The 27,321-nt window shown below is 45.6% G+C and overlaps 1 protein-coding gene across 1 annotated transcript in view; it reads right to left on the reverse strand.

Moving 5' to 3' along the window:
• Positions 1 to 1,383: 1,383 nt before the first annotated feature.
• LOC143767438 (uncharacterized) overlaps positions 1,384 to 27,321 on the reverse strand; it is a 62,814-nt gene continuing 36,876 nt past the window's right edge. Inside the window, exon 8 of the mRNA XM_077255774.1 lies at positions 1,384 to 2,492. Within this exon, the coding sequence (XP_077111889.1) occupies positions 1,895 to 2,492 (598 nt within the window). The 3' untranslated portion in view covers positions 1,384 to 1,894. The remainder of the gene's footprint in view (positions 2,493 to 27,321) is intronic.

Consider the following 27,321-nt stretch of genomic DNA (forward strand, 5'->3'; position numbering starts at 1 on the left):
CCTTTGACTGCATGTTTACTAAACAGCAAAACCTTCCAAATGCAAGCACCATATCTCAAATCAAATCCAGGCCTTTTATCTGCTTAATTGAGAATGACATAACGAAGGGATTGCCCACACCTGCCCATGAAATAGCCTTGGAGTCAATTGTCCAATTACTTTTGGTCCCTTTAAAAACAGGGTGGCACATGTTTAGGAGCTGAAATTCCTAAACCCTTCATCCAATTTTAATGTGGATACCCACAATGAAAGCTGAAAGTCTGAACTTCAACTGCATCTGAAATGTTTTGTTTAAAATTCATTGTGGTAATGTCTAGAACCAAAATTAGAAAACTGTTGTCTCTGTCCCAATATATATGGACCTAACTGTATATATATATATATATATATATATATATATATATATATATATATATATATATATATATATATATTTTACACACACACACACACACCAGCCTCGGTCTTAAGGATCGAGAGGTACTTTTGTATTTTTTTTGGACTTTTAAAAAAAAAAAAGAATATTTAATAAAGGAATTTAAGGGTTTTTCTTTATGTTTTTTTCTAAAATACACCCTAGTGGGAACTGTTTTTGGTTATAATTGAACCGTGAAAATAAAAGAAAGTCACATTTTTCCACACTAAAATGTTATTTAGCCCCACATTTTGTATTTTTACAAGGGCAACAGGAGAAATTGCACCACACAATTTTTTGGTCCACTTTCTGCTGAGTACACCGATGCCACATATGTGGTAAAAAACTATTGTTTTGGAGCACAGCTGGGCTCAAAAAGGAAGGAACGCCATTTGACTGAAAAATTTGATGGAATCATTAGAGGTTGCCATGTCGCATTTGGAGAGACTGTGATGTGCCTAAATAGTGGAAACCCCCCACAAGTGACCCCATTTTAGAAACTATACCCCTCAGGGAACTTTTCACAAAACTAACAGGAGAAAATGCACCAAACAATTTGTTGTGCAATTTCTCCTGAGTATGCAGGTACCCAATATGTGGAAGAAAACTACTGTTTGGGGGGGAAAGCAGGGCTCGGAAGGCAAGGAGCGCCATTTGACTTTTTGAATGTAAAATTTGCTGATACCATGTCCAGTTTGGAAAGTCCCTAATGTGATAAAAGAGTGGAAGTCCCGCACAAGTTACCCATTTTCTTTTTTTTGCATACAAGAAAATTACTGATATCTGAATTAGAATTGGAAGAAGTAAACAGAAATTCAATTTTTTGCCACACTTGTAAGAAGATATCCAGCCTGCATGGACCAATATTCCTGATTTCAAATTTTTCGTGGCAAGAAATTGCTGCTCTTAGAAAAGCCAGAGGATGTCCAATGTACTAATAGATGGGTGTCTCTAATAAGGTGCACCAATCAGTTTATAGATGCTTTATTTCTACTGTTTGCTTTTTGATAACAGATGTTTATTGGTAATTACTTACATAAATTAGTCATCATTTAGTGCTTTAAATTGTTTTCCATTTCTCTTGAATGATGACATGTGAACTTACATTGACTGTAACTCATACAGTTTGCCAAGTAAATTATTTAAAAAAAAAAAAAGTGTCTATCTGCCCGTGCGATTTCTCCGAGTGAAACATATAAGAAAATTTTCCCCACATTCTGAAAATGAAAATTACGGTACTTCTCCTCTGCATGACTTCTGCAATGTGAAACTAGATTTGATGTGTTTGTAAAACATTTCCCATATTCTGATCAGAAAAATGGCTACTCTCTTGTGTGATTTCTCAGATGTCTAGTAAGAGTTTTTTTCTGTTGAAAACATTTTCCACATACTGAAAAGGAAAATGGTCTGCCCTTTGTGAATTGTCTTATGTTTAGCAAGATCATATTTTGAAGACCAGTATTTCCCACATTCTAAACATTAAATTGGCTTCTCCCCTGTGTGAATTTTCAGATGTCTAGCAAAATTTGTTTTCCGATTAAAACATTTTCCACATTCTGAACATAAAAATGGTTTCTCCCCTGTGTGACATTTGTGATGTCTAACAAGATGTGATTTAACTGTAAAACATTTCCCACATTCTAAACATGAAAACGGCTTCTCCCCAGTGTGACCTCTGTGATGTCTAAGAAGTTGTGATTTACCGGTAAAATCTTTCCCACATTCTAAACATGAAAACAGCTTCTCTCCTGTGTGAAATCTTTGATGTATAACAAGATCTGATTTCTCTGTAAAACATTTTCCACATTCTGAACATGAAAATGGCTTCACCCCTGTGTGAATTCTCTGGTGTCGTAGAAATAGTGATTTTTGTGTAAAACATTTTCCACACTCTGTACATGCAAATGGCTTCTCTCCTGTGTGAATTTTCTGATGCTGAGCAAGAGATGATTTGCTTGAAAATCTTTTTTCACATTCTGAGCATGAAAATGGCTTCTCTCCTGTGTGAATATTCAGATGTGTAGCAAGATTTTTCTTCCGAATAAAACTTTTCCCACATTCTGGACATGAAAATGGCCTCTCACCTGTGTGAATTTTCTGATGCTGAGCAAGAGATGATCTGTCAGAAAAACTTTTTTCACATTCTGAGCATGAAAACGGCTTCTCCCCTGTGTGAACTCTCTGATGTTTAATAAGATCAGATTTTGATATACAACATTTCCCACATTCTGAACATGAAAATGTCTTCTGTCTTGTATGTGCTCTTGGATGTTCATCCCTTTTCTTAGATCTCTTTTTCTTAAGAAGGAGCAGAGGTATGTCTGGTGTAATGGGATGCTCTCTAAAAGTATCAGGTGTGATTCTAGGATCATTTGCTTTAAAATCTGAAAATATCAGGTATTTCTCCGAGATCACAGTGCAGTTATCTGCAATAAAAGATAATTGTACAGTATATTTATTTTTCAATAGACATTGAATCATTGCTAAAAATTGATCTTGGGTTGCTCTTGAACAGCTTCCTGCCTCATTCAATGCTTAGACATCAAGCTGCCTCACTTCTCTGCATGAACTAATTATTTTTTTACTTCCTAAACTGTAAATTGCCAGTCAGCAATGAATTCCTGTTTCCTAGGGAGTCCCTGCATGCCTGACTACAAGACATTCCTTGGATCCACTGCCTGTTTCATCCATCTTCGGCTTTCCACAGTTTGCACAACCTTGCTGGTGAGCATAGTCATGACAGAACAACTGACCAATACCATTAAAGGGGTTGTTGGCTTTCAAATAAAATATGTCCATCACTGCATTTGGCTTTAAAAAAAACTATTTGCGGTGGACTCACCTTCCTGGGGTCCGCTGGTGAGTCTGTGACACTGCTCCTCATGTCTGGCATTGGCTGAAGCACTGATATTACATTGACAGCTTGGCAACTAGTCAACTTACTGATTGATTGCTGTGCTATTGACATGATGTCACCTTCTTGGCAGGCAATGCTAAACCTTGGGAGCAGTGGCGAAGATGTACCACAATATGCCGGACATACCACACTCCTCTATATTGAAATTGTAACACCCAGAAGGAAAAGTTGTGGAATTATGGAAAATCACAGGACGGAAAAACATGTTAGTAATTTGGAAATGATGAAAAATGAAAACAAAATTTTCAAAACATCTCCATCTTTTCAATATTGAGTATGAGTGGCTTACATGCTTTGTTTGTTATCAGTGAGGTTATTAATGGTCTTATGAGGAATGTTCTGCCACACTGAATGCACTTGGGTAAGAAAATCCTCAAGATCTGCTGCTGCAATTTCCAACTAATGAAGTCTCAGATTTGCTCAATGGCAGAGACCAGAGACGTTGCAGAATACGAGAGCATGTTTAGACCACACTGGCAGCTCACAGTACCACAAGTAATATGCAGCCTGGGGTTGTCGTATGTGTTGAAAAACAGCTCCTGTGATACTTTGGAGAACGGACCATACCACTGCAACGCCGAGCTATTAGTGTACCTGGAATAAATTTGAGGGGTCTGGATACCGTATATCAGGGGTTCCCAACCACCAGTCCATGAACCAGGACCGGGCCTTTGGGTTTTTTTTTGCCGGTTTGCGGTGCTGCAACAGACCGCCACTATACACTGACAGTGTTGTCTCTCTGCGACAGCTCAGAGCACGCTGCAGGTGCCTGCCTTGGTTGTTCCTCATTTCCGGGGCGCACGTACACACGCAACGTTCATCATCTGAACGCTACTACGCACGCGCTGAAACTGTTATATGTTAGCGCTGTCAGTGGACAGAGAGCGTGCACTCTGCTCTCCCACCCATGGCCCTAGTAACGCTGCAACTGTGGACCAACTGGAGCAGCAGGGAAGGAAGAGAGGAAGAGAGGTGAGGGTTTTTTGTTACATTTATATCAATCAGTACTTTGTGGGGGCCATCTTGCTATATATGGGGGATTACATGTGTGGGGCCATCATACTATATATGGGGGATTACATGTGTGTGTGGAGCCATCATACTATATATGGGGGATTACATGTGTGGGCCATCATACTATATATGGGGGATTACATGTGTGGAGCCATCATACTATACATGGGGGATTACATGTGTGGAGCCATCATACTACACATGGGGGATTACATGTGTGGTGCCATCAAACTATATATGGGGGATTACATGTGTGGTTCCATCATACTATATATGGGGGATTATATGTGTGGTGCCATCAAACAATATATGGGGGATTCGACATTTCACAAAGTTAGTTTTTAGAAAATAGCGGCACTCACCAGTTTGCTGATCCAAAGTGTTTAATCCATGTGCAGACTAATACAAACACATCTTGGAAAGTGCGGAGGGTACGGGGAGTGCAGAGGGACGACGGCCGTTTCGTGCGATTAGCACTTCTACTGGTCCAATATCAGTACTAAGGTAGATCTTGAGGCTCGAAGAGACGGATCTCATGTAAAGCTGTCAACATCTTATATACAGTATATTTTTTTCTTTGTATTATTGTGTCTATGTTGTTAAGATCTATTTTCTACTGTTGGATTAAGTGATTATTCCTGTACCATGTAATCAGCAGTGTTTAATACTCTGATAATGGATATTGTTCCCCAAGTAATGAATAAGGGCTGTGAACAAGCATGAAACGCATCAGGAGGAGGTCGCCATAAGTGTATGTGTTTTTTGTTAGCACATGCCTGCACAGAAGGAATAGTTTTAACCAGGGAATAAAAGTGATGTTTTAACCTTTCTATGTGGTGCTGGATTATCGCTGTACAAGTCCTGGTTCTACATATTCTCTGAATCCTGATCTTGAGGTCATAGACGTCCATCATATAAGGGGTTACTTACCTCTTCTGTACAGACACCAAAACAAGTCCATAGTGGAACTGATACCCAACACAAGACCTATACACATTGATGCCAAGTCCATGACCCTCAATGGCTTATCTCTCATGAGAAATAATAATTATTAATAATCCCCCTGATGGCCAGGTGCCCCCTCCAGTCTCCATGCCTCCTCTTTAGGATGAACTCGTGACTGATTTAGCCAATCACTATCCGCAGCTGAGACTAGACCTTTCCTGCTGTGGATAGAGTTAGGCTGGAGCAATCACATGACCAAACGGTCAGAGCAGATTGTACAGAGATTGACCCTATATTTTTCTTAGTGGGAAAAGTGTATTACTTTAGTTTTGGCCTGTGAAATGTTGTAGGTAAAATGCTTTAATAGAAAAAGATACTAAATCCTTCATAAAGTAAGAATGGACATCAAAAAGTATAGAGAGACCAAGCCCTAAAAAAAAATGACACAGAATTCTACAGGAAGAAGAAACTGTGAATAATCTGCATTTAGTGATTATTACTCACCTATGTAGTTATCTGTAGGAGTCTCCTCTTTACACGGCTCATCACCCCACGTATAGGTCTCTGAAGTATTAATATGGGTCAGATCTTCACCCTGAAACAAATATTGTAAAAGTCACAAACAGATGCAATAATATTGCACGCCCCACTTTTCAGTTTTTGAATTTCCACAAAAATTTTAAATAACCAATACATTTCCTTCAACTTCACAATTGTGTTCCACTTGTTGTTGATTCTTCACCAAAAACTTACATTTGGTATCTTTATGTTTGAAGCATGATATGTGGGAAAAGGTTGAAATGTTCCAGGGGGCCGAATACTTTCGCAAGGCACTGAATTGTGTCAATGTACAGGTAATACAGTGATCACTGGTGACATTATACACAGGAGCTCAGTATATAGTGGCAGTGTACAGGTAATGCAGTGATCACCAGTAACAATATACACAGGAGCTCTGTATATAGTGTCAGTGTTAGTGTACAGGTAATACAGTGATCACTAGTGACATTATACACAGGAGCTCGGTATATAGTGTCAGTGTACAAGTAATACAGTGCTCACCAGTGACATTATACATAGGAGCTCTGTATACAGTGCCAGGGTACAGGTAATACAGTGATCACCAGTGACATACAAAGGAGCTCTGTATATAGTGTTTAGTGTACAGGTAATACAGTGATCACTGGTGATATTGTGCACAGGAGATCTGTATATAGTATGCAGTGTACAGGTCAAACTGGGTTCACGTTGCATTATAGGTGTCCGTTAGAAAGACTACGTTACACTGCAGCATAACGCGGTGTAATGCAGTCTGTTAACGCCGCCATTAAGTCCTATGTCAGATGCATTGCTAGCGATGTGCCGTCATTGAGTGACGGACCCTGGGACGCGGGCTGCAGTGTTTCCAGGTCTGTCACTGCTAGCTCTATCTGCGCTAGCGCGATTACATATCGGCACTTGCGTTAACAGCAGCCCGTTAACGCATGTGTTGAACGGGCTGCTGTAAACGCAATGTGAACCCAGCCTAATACAGTGATCACCAGTGACATTATACACAGGAACTCTGTAGGTAATATACAGTGTATAGCTGTAGATGATGTCTCCATCTGCACCATGTGTCTCCTGTTATGATCCTGGTGGTTAGGATCACAAAAACTGACCTGATAAGTAAACAAGCGATTAAGGACAAGCTCTGGGGATGTGGGAACTTTACTGACCGCAACCCTGATCCTATCGACACACACTATAGGCAGCCGTGGAGCGTTCCAAAAACCTAGACGCCTCTTCACAGCCTGAGAAACTGGCTACCCCTAGAGAGAAACACAGCCTCACTTGCCTCAGAGAAATTACCCCAAAGTTTAGACAGCCCCCCACAAATAATAACGGTGAGTTAAGAGGAAAACACAAACGTAGAAATGAAAACAGGTTTTAGCAAATGAGGCCCGCTAACACTAAATAGTCAGAAGATAGCAAGGGATCTGTGCGGTCAGTATAAAATACTATCAAAATTATCCACACAGAGAATACAAAAACCCCCACACCGACTCACGATGTGAGGGGCGCAACTCTGCACCCCAGAGCTTCCAGCAAGCGAGAAAATCACATATAAGCAAGCTGGACTGAACTCACAATATGCTGAGAAACATTTTCAAGAAAACAATGAGCAAACATGAACTAGCAAGACTTAGCTTCTCAGGAGGAGACAGGTCACTTAGTGAAGTCCAAGAGAGATCAGGACCAGTACTGAATACAACGACAGCAGTCAACAAGTAAAGGTCCAGGTGAGTTAAATAGGTAGCCAGACTAGCAGAAAACGAGGCAGCTGGAGCCCAGCTACAGACCAGCCGTATTGCTAAAAGCCACCAGAGGGAGCCCAAGAACAGAACTCACACAGTACCACTCATGACCACAGGAGGGAGCCCGAGAACGGAATTCACAAGAGTATCCCCCCCTTGAGGAGGGGTCACCGAACCCTCACCAGAGCCCCCAGGCCGATCAGGATGAGCCAAATGAAAGGCACGAACCAAATCGGCTGCATGGACATCAGAGGCGACAACCCAGGAATTATACTCCTGACCATAGCCCTTCCATTTAACTAAGTACTGAAGCTTCCGTCTCGAAATACGAGAATCCAAGATCTTCTCCACCACATACTCCAATTCTCCCTCGACCAACACCGGAGCAGGAGGATCAACAGAAGGAACCACAGGCACCACATACCTCCGCAACAATGACCTATGGAACACATTATGAATGGCAAACGATGCTGGGAGGTCCAAACGAAATGACACAGGGTTGAGGATTTCTAAAATCTTATAAGGACCGATGAAACGAGGCTTGAACTTAGGAGAGGAAACCTTCATAGGAACATAACGAGAAGACAACCATACCAAATCCCCCACACGAAGTCGGGGACCCACACAGCGACGGCGGTTAGCAAAGCGCTGAGCCTTCTCTTGTGACAACGTCAAATTGTCCACTACGTGGTTCCAAATCTGCTGCAACCTATCCACCACAGAATCCACCCCAGGACAGTCAGAAGGCTCAACCTGACCTGAGGAAAAACGAGGATGGAAACCAGAATTACAAAAAAAAGGAGAAACCAAAGTAGCAGAACTAGCCCGATTATTGAGGGCGAACTCCGCCAATGGCAAAAAAGTCACCCAATCATCCTGATCAGCAGAAACAAAACATCTCAGATAAGTTTCCAAGGTCTGATTAGTTCGTTCGGTCTGGCCATTCGTCTGAGGATGGAAGGCCGACGAAAAAGACAAATCAATGCCCATCCTAGCACAAAAGGACCGCCAAAATCTGGACACAAACTGGGATCCTCTGTCAGACACAATGTTCTCCGGAATACCATGCAAACGAACCACATTCTGAAAAAACAGCGGAACCAAATCGGAGGAGGAAGGCAGCTTAGGCAAGGGCACCAAATGGACCATTTTAGAAAAACGATCACAAACCACCCAGATGACAGACATCCTCTGAGAGACTGGAAGATCCGAAATAAAATCCATGGAAATATGCGTCCAGGGCCTCTTCGGGACAGGCAAAGGCAAAAGCAATCCACTGGCACGAGAACAGCAAGGCTTGGCCCGAGCACAAATCCCACAGGACTGCACAAAGGAACGCACATCCCGTGACAAGGAAGGCCACCAAAAGGACCTAGCCACCAAATCCCTGGTACCAAAAATCCCAGGATGACCCGCCAACACCGAAGAATGAACCTCGGAAATAACTCTACTGGTCCATCTATCCGGGACAAACAGTCTCTCCGGTGGACAACGGTCAGGTCTATTGGCCTGAAATTCCTGCAGCACCCGTCGCAAATCAGGGGAGATGGCAGACAAAATCACCCCCTCTCTGAGGACACCAGCCGGTTCAGAAACTCCCGGAGAGTCAGGCACAAAACTCCTTGAAAGGGCATCAGCCTTCACGTTCTTCGAACCCGGAAGGTATGAGACCACGAAATCGAAACGGGAGAAAAACAGCGACCATCGAGCCTGTCTGGGATTTAACCGTTTGGCAGACTCGAGATAAGTCAAATTCTTGTGATCAGTCAAGACCACCACATGATGCTTAGCTCCCTCAAGCCAATGTCGCCACTCCTCAAATGCCCACTTCATTGCCAACAACTCCCGATTACCAACATCATAATTCCGCTCGGCAGGCAAAAACTTTCTTGAAAAGAAAGCACATGGCCTCATCACAGAGCCATCAGAGCTTCTCTGCGACAAGACAGCCCCTGCTCCAATCTCAGAAGCATCAACCTCGACCTGGAAAGGAAGAGAGACATCCGGCTGACGCAAGACAGGAGCCGAAGAAAACCGACGTTTCAGCTCCTGAAAGGCCTCCACGGCCACAGGAGACCAATTCGTAACATCAGAACCCTTCTTGGTCAAATCCGTCAAAGGCTTAACCACACTAGAAAAATTAGTGATGAAGCGACGGTAAAAATTAGCAAAGCCCAAGAACTTCTGAAGACTCTTCACCGATGTAGGTTGAGTCCAGTCATAAATAGCCTGGACGTTGACTGGATCCATCTCAATAGAAGGAGAAAAAATAAAGCCCAAAAAGGAAACCTTCTGGACTCCGAAGAGACACTTCGAGCCCTTCACAAACAAGGCATTGGCACGCAGGACCTGAAATACCATCCTGACCTGCTTCACATGAGATTCCCAATCATCAGAAAAGACCAAAATATCATCCAGGTACACAATCATAAATCTATCCAGATACTCTCGGAAGATGTCGTGCATGAAGGACTGAAACACGGAAGGGGCATTAGAAAGCCCAAAAGGCATCACCAAGTACTCAAAATGGCCTTCGGGCGTATTAAATGCTGTTTTCCATTCATCGCCCTGCTTTATACGCACAAGATTATAAGCTCCTCGAAGATCTATCTTGGTGAACCAACTAGCCCCCCTAATCCAAGCAAACAGATCGGACAGCAGTGGAAAGGATACTGAAATTTGACCGTGATTTTATTTAGAAGGCGATAATCTATACAGGGTCTCAGAGAACCATCCTTCTTGGCCACAAAAAAGAACCCCGCACCCAAAGGGGACGAGGACTGGCGAATATGCCCTTTCTCCAAAGACTCCTTTATATAACTCCGCATAGTGGCATGTTCTGGTACAGATAAATTAAAAAGTCATCCCTTAGGGAACTTACTACCAGGAATCAAATTTATAGCACAATCACAATCCCTATGAGGAGGTAGGGCACTGGATTTGGGCTCATCAAATACATCCCGGTAGTCCGACAAAAATTCAGGGACCTCAGAAGGAGTAGAAGAAGCAACTGACACCAAAGGAGCATCGCCATGAATCCCCTGGCAACCCCAACTTGAAACAGACATTGCTTTCCAATCCAGGACTGGATTATGAACCTGCAGCCATTGCAGACCCAACACGACAACATCATGCAAATTATGTAACACAAGAAAGCGAATCACCTCCTGATGTGCAGGAGTCATGCACATGGTCACTTGAGTCCAGTACTGAGGCTTATTCTTGGCCAATGGCGTAGCATCAATTCCCTTTAGTGGAATAGGGATTTGCAAAGGCTACAAGATAAAACCACAGCGCCTGGCAAATGACAAATCCATGAAATTCAGGGCAGCACCTGAATCCACAAAAGCCATAACTGAGTAGGATGACAGAGAGCAAATCAAAGTAACAGACAAAATGAATTTAGGCTGTACAGTACCAATGGTGACAGACTTAGCGAACCTATTTGTGCGCTTAGAACAATCTGAGATAACATGAGCAGAATCACCACAGTAAAAGCACAACCCATTCTGACGTCTGTGATTTTGCCGTTCAATTCTGGTCAGAATCCTGTCACATTGCATAGACTAAGGCTTCTGCTCAGAAAATTCCGCCAGATGGTGCACAGGTTTGCGCTCCCGCAAACGCCGATCAATCTGAATGGCCAAAGACATTGACTCATTCAGACCCGCAGGCGTGGGGAACCCCACCATAACATCCTTAAGGGCCTCAGAAAGACCCTTTCTGAAAATCGCTGCCAGGGCGCACTCATTCCATTGAGTGAGCACAGACCATTCCCTAAACTTCTGACAGTAAACCTCTGCTTCATCCTGACCCTGAGAGAGAGCCAGCAAAACCTTTTCTGCCTGGTCTACTAGATTAGGTTCCTCATAAAGCAATCCAAGCGCCAGAAAAAACGCATCCACATTTAGCAATGCAGGATCTCCTGGCGTCAGGGAGAATGCCCAATCTTGAGGGTCACCACGTAACAAAGAAATAATAATTTTAACTTGCTGAACAGGATCACCAGAGGAACGAGGTCTCAGGGAAAGGAATAATTTGCAATTATTTTTGAAGTTCAAAAACCTAGATCTATCTCCAGAGAACAACTCAGGAATTGGTATTTTAGGCTCTGACATAGGACTGTGAACTACATAATCCTGAATGCTTTGTACCCTTGCAGTGAGCTGATCCACACTAGAAGACAGACTCTGAATGTCCATATCTGCAGCTGAATTCTGAACCACCCAGAGGTTAAGGGGAGGAGAGAAGCTAGACACACTGCAGAGGAAAAAAAAAAATGAACTCGGGACTTCTCTTATCCCTCTTTTGCGATGCATTAACACTTTACGGGCCTGCTGTACTGTTATGATCCTGGTGGTTAGGATCACAAAAACTGACCTGATAAGTAAACCAGCGATTAAGGACAAGCTCTGGGGATGTGGGAACTTTACTGACCGCAACCCTGATCCTATCGACACACACTATAGGCAGCCGTGGAGCGTTCCAAAAACCTAGACGCCTCTTCACAGCCTGAGAAACTGGCTACCCCTAGAGAAAAACACAGCCTCACTTGCCTCAGAGAAATTACCCCAAAGTTTAGACAGCCCCCCACAAATAATAACGGTGAGTTAAGGGGAAAACACAAACGTAGAAATGAAAACAGGTTTTAGCAAATGAGGCCCGCTAACACTAAATAGTCAGAAGATAGCAAGGGATCTGTGCGGTCAGTATAAAATACTATCAAAATTATCCACGCAGAGAATACAAAAACCCCCACACCGACTCACGATGTGAGGGGTGCAACTCTGCACCCCAGAGCTTCCAGCAAGCGAGAAAATCACATATAAGCAAGCTGGACTGAACTCACAATATGCTGAGAAATATTTTCAAGAAAACAATGAGCAAACATGAACTAGCAAGACTTAGCTTCTCAGGAGGAGACAGGTCACTTAGTGAAGTCCAAGAGAGATCAGGACCAGTACTGAATACAACGACAGCAGGCAACAAGTAAAGGTCCAGGTGGAGTTAAATAGGTAGCCAGACTAGCAGAAAACGAGGCAGCTGGAGCCTAGCTACAGACCAGCCATATCGCTAAAAGCCACCAGAGGGAGCCCAAGAACAGAACTCACACAGTACCACTCATGACCACAGGAGGGAGCCCGAGAACGGAATTCACAACAGTCTCCATCCTGCCCATGATCCTGCCCCATCTGTCTCTATCCTGCACCGTGTGTCTCCATCCTGCCCCATGTTCCTGATCTATGATCCTGCACCATGTCTCTATCCTGTCCCATCTGTCTTCATCCTTCAACATCTGTCTCCATTGTGCCCCTTGATCCTGCACCATGTGTCTCCATCCTGCTCCATGTGTCTCCATCCTGCCCCATCTGTCTCCATCCTGCGCCATGTTCCTGCTCCATCTGTCTCCATCCTGCCCATGATCCTGCCTCATCTGTGTCTATCCTGCACCATGTGTCTCCATCCTGCCCCATGTTCCTGATCCAAGATCCTGCACCATCTGTCTCCGTAATGCCCCATCTGTCTCCATCCTGTCCCATGTTCCTGCCCCATCTGTCTCTATCCTGCCCCATGTTCCTGCCCCATCTGTCTCCATCCTGTCCCATGTGTCCCCATCTTGTCGTCAAAACATATTGTGGTTCGTAGCTTTCAATTAAAAAAAAACAAAAAACATTATACTGACATTACAGCACACACTATACACACTGTATAAAACACAAATATACTGACATTACAGCACACAACCTGCACACACTATACACAATGTATATACACATATATACTGACATTACAACACACACCATAGACAATTATATAGTAGATATATATATAATGTGTAAGGGTCACTTCCGTCTTTCTGTCTGTCCTTCTGTCTGTCACGGATATTCTTTGGTCGCGGCCTCTGTCAGTCATGGAAATCCAAGTCGCTGATTGGTCGTGGCAAAATAGTCTCGACCAATCAGCGACGGGCACAGTCCGGAAGAAAATGGCCGCTCCTTCCTCCCCGCAGTCAGTGCCCGCTCCATAGTCCCCTCCGGTCACAGCGCCCGCTCCGTACTCCCCTCCGGTCAGCGCTCACCGCGGTGTAACACACTCGGTTAACGCTGCTATTAACCCTGTGTGACCAACTTTTTACTATTCATGCTGCCTATGCAGCATGAATAGTAAAAATATCTAATGTTAAAAAAAATAAAAAATAGTTACATACTCACCCTCCGGTGGCCCCCCCGGATCGAAACGGCCGGTTACCGATGCTCCTCGCGACGCCCCGGTGACCGCTGCATGTAGTGCGGTCTCGCGAGATGATGACGTGCGGTCTCATGAGACTCATCATCTCGTGAGACCGCAATGCAATCCCCTCGCGTGCTCCGGTCTGAAGCATTGGTCACCGCACGCTTTGATCTGGAGGCTCCAGATGGTGAGTATGTAACTATTTTTTATTTTAATTATTTTTTTTAACAGGTATATGGTGCATACTATGTGACTGGGCAATATACAACGTGGGCTGCGCAATATACTACGTTGCTGGGCAATATACTATGTGGGCTGCGCAATATACTACGTGACTGGGAAGTATACTACGTCACTGGGCAATATACTAAGTGGGCTGCACAATATACTACGTGGGCTGCACAATATACTACGTGGGCTGCACAATATACTACGTGGGCTGCACAATATACTACATGGGCTGTGTGGGCTGCGCAATGTGCTGCGTGGGCTGTGCTATACAGTATGCATACATATTCTAGAATACCCGATGCGTTAGAATCGGGACACCATCTAATATATATATATATGTATACACACACACTCACATTACAGCACACAGCCTGCACACTATACACACTGTATGTGCACATATATACTCACATTACAGCACACAGCCTGCACACACCATCCACACTGTATATACACTCACATTACAGTGTGAGTCCCGACTAATAAGCAGCTGGGAGCATTACAAGAGGGAGGGGGCTCCTGTGTGTGAATAGCAGCCATGCAGGGGAAAGTGCTGTCAGGTTTCTCCCCTCTCCTCAGGAATATTGCTCTCCTCTCCCCTGTACTGTGTATCAACCTCCCCTCAGTAGCTTCTATCATCACCCATCTCCTCAGCACTGTCTGTGTCTAATTCCCCCACATACCTGGCTCCGCCCATCTCTTCCCTTTCTTGCTTGTTGCCGTGGAGTCTGTGCACCGCTCTGCACACACAGGGAAACCTCTTGTCCCTGGAGCCGAAGAGGAGGTCCAGGAAGCAGTGAGTAGGAGCTCACAGCCAATCACAGGCACGCATTGTGCATGGCAGTGTTTATACATCCTGCACTGTGGGTGGCTGTATGCAAAGAAAGATGACTGACGCTGCCCCGGGAGCCTGGTGAGGAGAAGCAAAAGAGGATAGGCCCCGACCGGGTCACAAACTCTGCCAGCCTGTCTCATGCAGTCTGGGGCCACTCCTCCTTTGCTTCTGCTCTGGGCCCCTTACACCAGTACGGGTAGTAATGCCCTGATGGTGGCTCTGTACACAAGTATAAAACATATAATACTGGTGGATAAAACAAGACTGAACACAAGACCTTCACAGCCGTCTACACATCATAGGGGAGATCTCATGACACCTTCTCTCCATCTACCTGATGATCCCGAGGAATATTGGGGTTTTCTTGTTTACAGTCCTGAAGAAGAGGAGGATGGGGACATCTCTCTGGTGTTGTCCTCTTACTGGATAGAACTGGAGAAAACATACAGGGACTGAATTCATTCTTTACACACAGATAATTGTAGGCCGTGTGTATTTAGTCCTGTCTATTACCTGGTGATGTGAGGGGCTGGGGAACCTCCATCATGACGTCCAGTTCTCTGTGTCCTTCTAAATACTCCCACTCCTCCTTGGAGAAATAGATGGCGACATCCTGACACCTTACAGGAACCTGACACAAACAGTAATACCGTCATCCCCCGATCCCTTCATAGCATTACTGTATAATGTCCCAGTATTCCCAGCAGTGTCACCTCTCCAAGGAGCAGCTCAATCATCTTGTAGGTGAGTTCTAGGATCTTCTGGTCATTGATTCCCACATGTTTCAGGTAGTTAGGTGGAGGCCCTGTGATTGGGTTCAGGGGTCTTCTCCATCCCTCAGACATCAGGGCCTGACAGCGCTCACTAGAGGTCTTCTTCATTACTGTGTAATCCTGGTTATGTAGAGACACGTTAATAAATCTCACTACAGACATTTGCACAGTCCTCACCTCTCCAGTTCTGTCCATCTGTTATTCCCATAGATAAGAATGATGTAATGACGTGACGTTATCAGAATCTCTCACCTCTCCAGTAAGACAGAAGAGGATCTCTAGGGTGAGGTGTAATACACTCTCCGTCTTCTTGTCACTGCTCCTATCCATACTTGATGGGTCAATCAGAAAAATTCTCTTACATAGACGATCTCCACTGAGAGGATCCGATATTGTAGGGACCTGAATGGGAAGAAGGTCAAACATCATAAAGAATCTATTCAATATGTTAAGAAGAAATCTTCTCCACATCACATATTCATGGTGACAGCATCTACCTGATGATCCTGAGGAACATTGGGATTTTCTTTTTTACAGTCCCACTGAAGAAAAGGACAGGAGCATCTGTCTGATGTTGTTCTGTTACTGGATACAACTGGAGGAAACACATACAGGAACTGAATTCATTCTTTACATACAGATTATTATAGGCCATGTGTATTTAGTCCTATTACCTGGTGATGTGAGAGACTTGGGAACCTCCAACATGACGTCCTTGTACAGATCTTTGTGTCCTTCTAAATACTCCCACTCCTCCATGGAGAAATAGACGATGACATCATCACACCGTATAGGAACCTGACACATACAGTGATACTATCATCCCCTTGATCCCTTCATAGCGTTACTGTATAATATCCCAGCAGTGTCACCTCTCCAGTCAGCAGTTCAATCATCTTGTAGGCGAATTCCAGGATCTTCTGATCATTGATGTCCTCATGTATCAGGGGGTGAGGTGGAGGCCCAGTGATTGGGCTCAGGGGTCTTCCCCATCCCTCAGACACAGGGGCCTGACAGCGCTCACTAGATGTCTTCTTCACTACTGTGTAATCCTGGTTATGGAGAGACACATTAATAAATCTCACTACAGACATTTCTAGAGTCCTCACTGCTCCAGTTCTGTCCATCTGTTATTCCCATAGATAAGAATGATGTAATGTGACGTCATCAGAATCTCTCACCTCTCCAGTAAGCCGGAAGAGGATCTCTAGGGTGAGGTGTAATAGCCTCTCCACCATCTTGTCCCTGTCCCTATCCATTCTTGACGGGTCAATCAGCAAATTTCTCTTATATAGAAGATCACCACAGAGAATCCGATATTTTAGGGACCTGAATGGGAAGAAGATGAGCTGATGTAACATCATAAAGAATCTATTCCATATGTTATGAAGAAATCTTCTCCACGTCACATCTTCATGGTGGCAGCATGTCTGGCAGATGATCTCCATAAACCATCATGTAACAGAACAGTTACATCTCAGACTTACCGGCATCCAGTATCGTCATTGCAGCAATGTAAACAGACTGAAGGAAACAATGGACGCCTGAGTGATGGAGTGGAAATGTAATACGGTACATAAAGCTGAATGTGTATGTGTGTATGTCCGGGATTGGCATCTGCACCGTCGCAGCTACATCCACAAAATTTTGCACAGTCACACGACTGGACCCCGAGAGCGTCATAGGCTATGTTGTGAGGCAAAATTTTAAAGGGACACTGTCACCTGAATTTGGAGGGAACAATCTTTAGACCTAGGGGCTGGGTTTTCGGGTGTTTGATTCACCCTTTCCTTACCCGCCGGCTGCATTCTGGCTGCAATATTGGATTGAAGTTCATTCTCTGTCCTCCGTAGTACATGCCTGTGTAAGGCTATCTTGCCTTGTGCAGGCATGTACTACGGAGGACAGAGAATGAACTTCAATCCAATATTGCAGCCAGCATGCAGCCAGCGGGTAAGGAAAGGGTGAATCAAACACCCGAAAACCCCGCCCCTAGGTCTAAAGATTGTTCCCTCCAAATTCAGGTGACAGTGTCCCTTTAACCCCGCGCGTTCCAATTCACCAAACAATTTTGCCCCATCTACATAATGGGGAAAAAGTGAAAGGAAAAGTGTTGGAGGCAAATTGACAGCCAGGAGGAGATGGCATACAGGTATATACTATATACAGGGGAGATGATATACAGCTATATATTATATACAGGAGGAGATGACATACAGGTATATACTATATACAGGAGGAGATGCCATACAGCTATATATTATATACAGGAGGAGATGACACACAGGTATATCTATAATATAACCCTGTATGGCTACGTTCACATTAGCGTTTGGCTAATGTGCGTCGGGTTTGCGTCGGCGACGCAGCGGCGACGCATGCGTCATGCGCCCCCTATACTTAACATGGGGGACGCATGCGTTTTTTTTTGTTGCGTTGTGCCACACATGCGTCTTTTTTGCCGCAAGCGTCGGACCAAGAAAACGCAACAAGTTGCATTTTTCTTGCGTCCGATTTTCGGCAAAAACCGACGCATGCGTCGCAAAACGCAGCGTTTTTGCGTGCGTTTTGCCGCGTTTTTGCGTGCGTTGTGCGTTGCGTCGCCGACGCAGCGGCGCACAACGCTAGTGTGAACGTAGCCTATGTAACCCCTCTCTCATGTACAGCACCATGGAATTAATAGTGCTATATAAATAGTAATATAACGGTGGGAGCGTCACTCTGTTCGAAGCTTTTATAGACTGCACAAGCGCGACGCACCGCGCCTGCGCAGTCTGGACCAGAGTGACGCAGACGAACTTACTTATCCCCCTCCCCCAATATACCGGCCATGGGGGCTCCACACACCCCTGTATCCCCCCTAATATACCGGCCATGGGGGCTCCACACACCCCTGTATCCCCCCTTAATATACCGGCCATGGGAGCTCCGTGCTCTGCAGCTCCGGTCAGGGTACCTGCAGAGCCCAGCGGAGCTCCAGGACCTTCGATGATGTCACCAGCATGTGACCAGTGATGCGAGTGGGCGGAGTCAGCCCTCGCTGTGCTGGCTGCAGGGGTGCTGTATCCATTATAGCCAGCGCTGCACTCAGGCAGTAAGTACAGCCACACTCGCGCAGTACAGCCACACTCGCGCAGTACAGCCTGTAAAGCTGCAGTAGCATCGTACACAGTGAAGAAGCAGTGACCCACAAATTCAAACACAAAAGTCTCTTTTAATGTGTTTCTTCACAGCATTAAAGTCCAATTCACATAAATGCATATAACTTCAGTGGATATTATCAGTGACCAGTTTACACCAGTTCAAAGCAATACATATCACATGGCTTTAGATTTGTGGTCCCTAAACAGGCCAGACTTCCCTTGTCCAGTTTCCCTGGGTGACCGCACGCCATCTCGTAGTCTCCATACACACAGCCTCATATGTTGCAGACACTACTCACGCCAGCCCTCCTCTGACTAGTTCTCGTGGGTGTCCTGCATCGCTGTATCACAGTCTCTTTACAGACTCTTTACTCACATAGTCGCACACAGTTCAGGATATCCTCCGGATAGCAGCCGGGCACCATATCCACCTGTTTGCAATCATTGAATCATTGCACATGCTAGTCCTCTTTCGGGCACAGGACATCCACCTCCGGACACCAGACTGTCCACATCCGACTCCTTCGGGCACAGGACATCCACCTCCGGGCACAGGACTGTCCACATCCGAGACCAGTACCATGGACGACTTGCATCTCTGTGTACGCTGCGGGTGCCAGGCTATTCAGATGCCCTGGGTGCTGGCTCTGCTGGCCTCCATGCACTCTGCAGACCAGCACACACCAGACTGACACTGACGTGCACCTCGCATGCCTGGCCTGGCCAGACACCTGACACACCCATACCCCTTACGGCAGGGTTTTTAAACACACGCAAACCTGTGGCCTTCAGCCACCTGGAAAACCCGGACCGGAAATCCGTGACTCTCATGCACACCTATGGACTTCATCCGTCTGCATGCACATTCTGGGGAGAACAAACAGCACCCCCTAGCTATATCAGAGGCCACAGCCTCACAAGCCACACTCACGCAGTACAGCCACACTCACGCAGTAGAGCCACACTCAGCCACACTCACATAGTACAGCCACACTCAGCCGCACTCACGCAGTACAGCTGCGCTCAGTATAGCCGCACTCAAGACAGTACAGCCACACTCAGCCGCACTCAGGCAGTATAGCCGCACTCGGTATAGCTGCACTCAGGCAGTACAGCCGCGTTCAGTATAGCCGCACTCAGGCAGTATAGCCACTCTCAAGCAGTAAAGCCCCACTCAGGCAGTTCAACTGCACTCAGTAGAGCCGCACTCGGGCAGTAGAGCCGCACTCAGGCAGTAGAGCCGCACTCAGGCAGTAGAGCCGCACTCGGGCAGTAGAGCCGGAGAGAGAAAGATGGGAGCAAGATATGGCAGAATGGAAACAGGAACAGGCAGGATGGGAGCAGCACATGATAGAATGGTTGCTCAGGAAGGGAGCACCACATGACAGAATGGGGGCGCAGGATGGGAACAGCACATGACAGAATGGTTGCGCACAATGGGAGCACCACATGACAGGATGGGGGCAGGATGGGAGCAGCACATGACAGAATGGGGGGTGCAGGATGGGAGCAACACATGACAGAAAGGGGCGCACACATGACAGGATGGGGGTACAGGATGGGGGTGCAGGATGGGAGCAGCACATGACAGGATGGGTGTGCAGGATGGGAGCAGCACATGACAGAATGGGTGTGCAGGATGGGAGCAGCACATGACAGAATGGGGGGTGCAGGATGGGAGCAGCACATGACAGAAAGGGGCGCACACATGACAGGATGGGGGTGCAGGATGGGAGCAGCACATGACAGAATGGGGGGTGCAGGATGGGAGCAGCACATGACAGAAAGGGGCGCACACATGACAGGATGGGGGTGCAGGATGGGAGAAACACATGACAGGATGGGGATGCAGGATGGAGCAGCACATACCAGGATGGAGACCATATACCAATATAAATGCTCGCCACCCGGGCGTAGAATGTGTTCAATAGCTAGTATGTCATATAGATGGAGCGTGGCCTGAACTCGATGTGTTTTGTGTCCTTTCCCCAGAATCTGCCATCTACACGAATAATGGTGCAGATTACTAATACAGGAGACGTTCTGGTCACAGGGACTCTGGAAATACAAAGTGCAATGACACTGGGAGGGTCCCGGGGAGCGGCCATGAGGGGGATTTACAGGAGTCATTCATTATAACTGCCGCAATTATAAATGTCACCTGAAGAAACCACTATAGAAACAAGTCCAGTATATAGAACCGCAGAGAGGCTTCTACAGGGGACGTGTGCGCTTCTCTCTATTCATCGTCTATGGGACGGAGGAGAAACGAGCGCGGCTCTAACTGGTGACAATGCAGGAAGACGATGAGAGAATCGCTGACGTCTTCTACCCTCAACGTGACAGGTTCCCTTATATGAAGCCCAGAATGACAAATACAAATGTTCTAGCGCCTGCGCCCAGTAATGGGGAATCTCCAGCACCTACCTCCACCTGCAGAGCCGCACACCACATATATGGCTGTTCTGTGCGCACAGGACCTGTGATGAGGTCACAGGAGGGGAGGAGTCAGGGGGTCACATGATCAGGGGCCTCAGTATATACAGGACTGTGCTGGTTGTCCTGGTGCTGGAGGAGCGGAGTCCAGGCAGCGCACATAGGGAGCTCCAGGGGGCACGTTCCCGTACAGCCGACCACTTGCTCAGGAGACTTCAGAGCATTTACAGAGAGATGAACCAGCGCTCCATAATCACCAGGATTTGCCTCAAAACTTCTTTATTGTGAAGTTATTTTTAGACCCTCATTCCTGAATATTCTTTCTTGTGGTCACAATGTTTCAGCTCACAGACCCTTCCTCAGGCTTAATATAGACAGAAAACCAGTATAATATGAGAAAGTATAACAAGGGGCTCAGCAATCAGAAACCGGTATTACAGAGAACATTTATAGCGTGAGGTAAGTGTGGCGCCCCAGGGTCCTGGTCGTCACAGAAATGTCGCTTTCCTCACGGGGAGAGTGATGTTACGTTTCGAGGCAAGAAAGGATAACTGTCACCAGGTAACCACAAGCATGCAACATGTTCACACTCCAGGCCACAAGGGGGAGCTTTTGATCCTATTTCATAGGTGACTCCCCATATATATTGTAGTTTGGAGGGAAAGAGGAGGAAGTTCAGTCATTTCCTGTCTGAGAGACAGAGGGGAAGGAAGCAGAAAGATGTGCTAGAGAGAGAAATTGCCAGAAGGGAGCTTGTCGAGGAACATCAGCTAGGCGGAGCTGGTACGATAGGAGAATAGCTGAGCAGACGTGGGGGTGTGCAGCTCCTGGCAGAAAGTGGAAGAAAAAAAGTCAGTCTGCCAGACAGCAGTCTGAGGCAGGTTTACGGAGCTGTGTAGCCACAGTGCTGCAGCTCCTGGGAAGAAATTATACAGAATGCAGAATATATTGCAGTGAGCGTGCAGGAGAGAGAAGCACAGGAGAGGATAGCGGAGGGAGACCAGCTACGTGCAGGCTCCCTACTTCTGAGGCACAGACACCGGTAGCCGGAACACCAAGGACTGTAAGGGACTCCATGACTAAGGGTACCGTCACACAGTGCCATTTTCATCGCTACGACGGCACGATTCGTGACGTTGCAGCGTCGTATAAGTATCGCTCCAGCGTCGTATACTGCGGTCACACGTTGCAATACACGGCGCTGGAGCGATAATTTCATGACGTATTTGCGATGTAGAAGCCGTTGGTTACTGTGCGCACATCGTATACAACCTGTGTCACACGATGCAATCATGCCGCCACAGCGGGACACTAGACGACGAAAGAAAGTTTCAAACGATCTGCTACGACGTACGATTCTCAGCGGGGATCCGGATCGCAGTAGCGTGTCAGACACAGCGATATCGTAAATGCATCGCTGGAACGTCACGAATCGTGCCGTTGTAGCGATCAAAATTGCACTGTGTGACGGTACCCTTACATCAAAGACCGGCAGGACAGCTGAACTGCAAGTTACCTGTCCACCACACACACCTGAGACACAGTAACGCATAGAGCCTGGGGCGTGCTAGAGTCCCTATAAACCGGCTCGAGTTACCTGTCATGCATGTTTGTCCTATCCTTTATGGGGGGACAGAGATAAGAACTGTGAGGACCTTATGTGAAGCCTTAGGCAGTAAGGGACTACAACACCACCGCGCTAGAGGAAGGCTTTTATCTCCACTTGGAAAAGGGGACTCCCAACTTGCCTTCAAGCCGGCCGGACCCTGCCTGCCCTGTGATCTGGTGCCCTGGACTGTGGCTGCTAAAATCTTCAGTAAACAAGGTAAAGAGACTGCAAACCTGTGTCCTCATTCTTTACTGCACCATTCACCGTCTTCCATCTTCACACCGGGAGCCCTGGGGATATACTTCACCTGTGGGAAGGTATACCATCTAGCTGCCATAACATCACCCCAGAGGACCCCTTAAAGCAGTGTCGGTCCCCATTGACCGAATACCACAGGTGGCGTCACAAACTCTATTCACCAAAACCCTTAAAGACATTTCCCCTTTTACATGGGCGCCCAGGGCCACGGACTGGGTCGCCACCGTGACATCCCCCTGTGAGTACTGGACCCAGTACAGAGTACCCCACGGCCCTGGCGGGAGACTCAAAAGGGGGAGCCAGAATCTACAGTAAAAGCAGCTGTGGTTTATATAAAAAAGTAGCATCACATGTCTGAGTCCAAAGCCCTGCCAGCTTTTGAACACAGATGATTCCTCATGTGTTAATTGAACCGTGCGGAATCACCGCGTCCAATACATTAAACAGGTGATATTTATCTTGCAGAGACTAAGCATCTCCGCAAGATAAATAGACATGCTGCGGTCTGGAAAGACGCACCGCATGTCCGTCTCCGCAGGGAAGCCATGGGTGATGGTGCATGCATAATGGACATAGAATTTCTTGAAATCCCATCCATTATGTGGTGACATCTGGCCGCTGTGTTTTGGATGCTGCGGATGTATGCAGCGTCCAACCCGCAGCGTTTATTGACTGTGGGAGCATACCCTATCACTAAGAGCAGTGTAAGAAGGTGACCGGGATGGTCATGTGCATCCCCCTTGATTAGAAAAATGCATATAACCTGTGTATATGAAAAAGTGTTTTATATTGCATAAAACCTTATAGCATCATGGTGAACAGTTAATGTATTGCTATAATATGTGGATGACGCAATGTGTTCTGATTAGTGATGAGCGAATGTGCTCGCCACTACTCGTTACTCGCCCGAGTATCACTGTACTCGGCGAGCACTGAGCATTTCTGGGATTACTTGGTCTCCACCCTGCAATTTTGGTGGTCTTTAGAGACCAAATCAACATGCGGGGATTGTCTGCCAAGCACTGTAATGCCGCAGCCATCTTTGTTGTGATCTTGCAGTGATTGGCTAGCCGCACACCATCATCAGGGATATAAGAGACCGGACGCCGCCCTGCTCGCTGCATTCAGCTCCGGAATCAGACAGTGTAGAGAGAGAGAGCTGCTGCTGAGATCGGGTCAGATTTGGGGATTTATTAGTCCGTGTGAGGTCTACCATCCTAAACTACTCAAATACAGCTAAACTTAAGGACTAGTGTTGAGCGATACCTTCCGATATTTGAAAGTATCGGTATCGGATTGGATCAGCCGATATCCAAAAAATATCGGATATCGCCGATACCGATACCCGATACCAATACAAGTCAATGGGAAACAAATATCGGAAGGTATCCTGGATGGTTCCCAGGGTCTGAAGGAGAGGAAACTCTCCTTCAGGCCCTGGGATCCATATTCATGTAAAAAATAAAGAATAAAAATAAAATATATGGATATACTCACCCTCGGACGAGCCCTGGACCTTAGCGGTGCAACCGGCAGCCTCCGTTCCTAAGAATGCAGTGAGTGAAGGACCTTCGATGACGTTGCGGTCACGTGAGCGGTCACGCGACCAATCACAAGACCGCGACGTCATCGCAGGTCCTGTACACTCACTGCATTCTTAGGAACGGAGGCTGCCGGTTGCACCGCTAAGATCCAGGGTCCGTCGCACGGGTGAGTATATCCATATTTTTTATTTTTATTCTTTATTTTTTACATGAATATGGATCCCAGGGCCTGAAGGAGAGTCTCCTCTCCTCCAGACCCTGGGAACCATACATTGGGAACTTCCGATTTCGATATCACAAAAATATTGGAACTCGGTATCGGAATTCCGATACAGTGAATATCGGCCAATACCCGATATTTGCAGTATCGGAATGCTCAACACTACTAAGGACTAATTCCGGAGCATAAGGGTTGCAGTGTTAGGTAGGCAGGGGAGTGAACATTGCTCTATACATATCAGTGCAAGGCCTGCAGGCACTGTATGTGTGTATATAGAGATCATTGCATACATCACGAGGTTCCATTCCATTAGTATCTGCTGCTGCTGCTACCTATAGCATATATTGACTTTATATACCTAGCCCCAGGTATAATTGGCAAGGAAAAATATTTTTGCCAGGTTAATAGAGATTATTTTATTGCAAAGCAATCCAGAGCCCTTTTTTTTCTCCATTTGCTTTTTGACACTGCACAATACAGCCAGATCCTTTTCCTAGCACAGTGTGAAAGTCCAGCAATTTTAAAGGGGTCACAAAAATCATTTATGAGTTTGCAGAAAAATGTTTCGTTTTTCTGTGGTACAGTAGAGTAGAATTTTTTTGAGGGTCTTACACAATTTCTTGACACCATTTTGCTGAATCCCCCCCAAAAATACATACAGGCCACATATTTTACAGTGTGGTATATCTGTGACACACCTCATGCATCCGTGTGCTAAAAATTTGGGCATTTTAGGCCTAAATTCCAATTTTTTGCTGTCTGTTACTCTAGTTATGTACAGCACTATTTTGCAGACCCCCCCAAAAAATACAGGCCACATATTTGGCACTGTGGTATCTCCGTGACAGGCCTCATATATCTGTGTGCTCCAAATTTGGGCATTTTAGGACAGTATTACAGTCTCTTTCCTGCCTGTTACTCTAGTTATATACAGCACTATTATGCATTAAAAGAAATTAAAAATTAAGGGCCACATATTTGGCAGTGTGGTATCTCCGTGACCGGCCTCATATATCTGCGTGCTCCAAGTTTGGGCATTTTAGGCAGGTATTCCAGTGTTTTTCCTGTCTGTTACTCTAGTTATACACAGCACTACTTTGCATTAAAAAAATAAAAAATACAGGCCACATATATTGCAGTGTGGTATCGCTGTCAGATGTCTGATGTATTTGTGGCCTACAAATTGTGACAACTCAGGCCTACAGTCCACTCTATTTGCTGTCTGTTACCCTAGTTCTGTACACTATTTTCGGGTAAAAAAAATTAAAAATATAGGCCACATATTTGGCAACGTGGTGTCTCCGTGACAGGCCTTATATATCTGTGTGCTCCAAGTTTGGGCATTTTAGGCCGGTATTCCATTATTTTACCTGTCTGTTACTCTAGTTATATACAGCACTATTTTGCATTAAAAAAAAAATACAGGCCACATATTTGGCAGTGTGGTATCTCCGTGACAGGCCTCATATATCTGTGTGCTCCAAGTTTGGGCATTTTAGGCTCGTATTCCATGCTTTTTCCTGGCTGTTACTCTAGTTACAGTACATACAGCACTATTTTGCATTAGAAAAATTAAATATACAGGCCACATATTTGGCAGTGTGGTAACTCTGTGACAGGCCTCATATCTGTGTGCTCCAAGTTTGGGCATTTTAGGCAGGTATGAAAATTCAAAGTTGGAAAATTGGAAATTTTCAAAATTTTGGCAAAATTCCTGTTTTTTTTCACAAATAAACGCAAGTAATATCAAATAAATTTTACCACTATCGTGAAGTACAATATGTCACGAGAAAAATAATTCAGAATCACTGGGATCTGTTGAAGCGTTCCAAAGTTATAACCTCATAAAAGGACCGTGGTCAGAATTGTAAAAATTGGCCCGGTCATTAACGTGCAAACCACCCTTGAGGTAAAGGGGTTAATGACTAGTAACTCCCAGTTACCCACATCATAATTCCTTTCCGCAGAGGAAAACTTTTTAGAAAAGAAGGCGCAAGTTGGTTAACGTGGTGGGCCCTTGAGACAACACCGCCCCCACTCACACGTCCGAGGCGTCCACCTCCACGATAAATGGCTTAGACAGATCAGGTTGAATAAGTACAGGGGCAGACATAAAACATTTTTTAAAAAAGAAAATGCCACTAAAGCTGAAGCTGACCAATTTTTGATATCAGCCCCCTTGCGAGTTAAATCAGTGAGGGGTTTAACCGTCTGTGAAAACTCCTTGATGAATTTACTATAATAATTGGCAAAACCTAAAAATCTCTGAAGGACCTTGAGATCTCTGGGTTGCACCCAATCAACAATAGCCTGTAACTTTCCCGGGTCCATGCGAAACCACTCAGCAGACAAAATAAACCCCAGAAAGGACAATTCTTGCACAAAAAATTAACACTTCTCCCGTTTAGCAAAGAGAGAGTCCTCCCTGTGCCTCTGGAGGACAGCGCAGAGAT

This window comes from Ranitomeya variabilis, chromosome 4 (assembly GCF_051348905.1).
Source record: "Ranitomeya variabilis isolate aRanVar5 chromosome 4, aRanVar5.hap1, whole genome shotgun sequence".
Lineage (NCBI taxonomy): Eukaryota > Metazoa > Chordata > Amphibia > Anura > Dendrobatidae > Ranitomeya > Ranitomeya variabilis.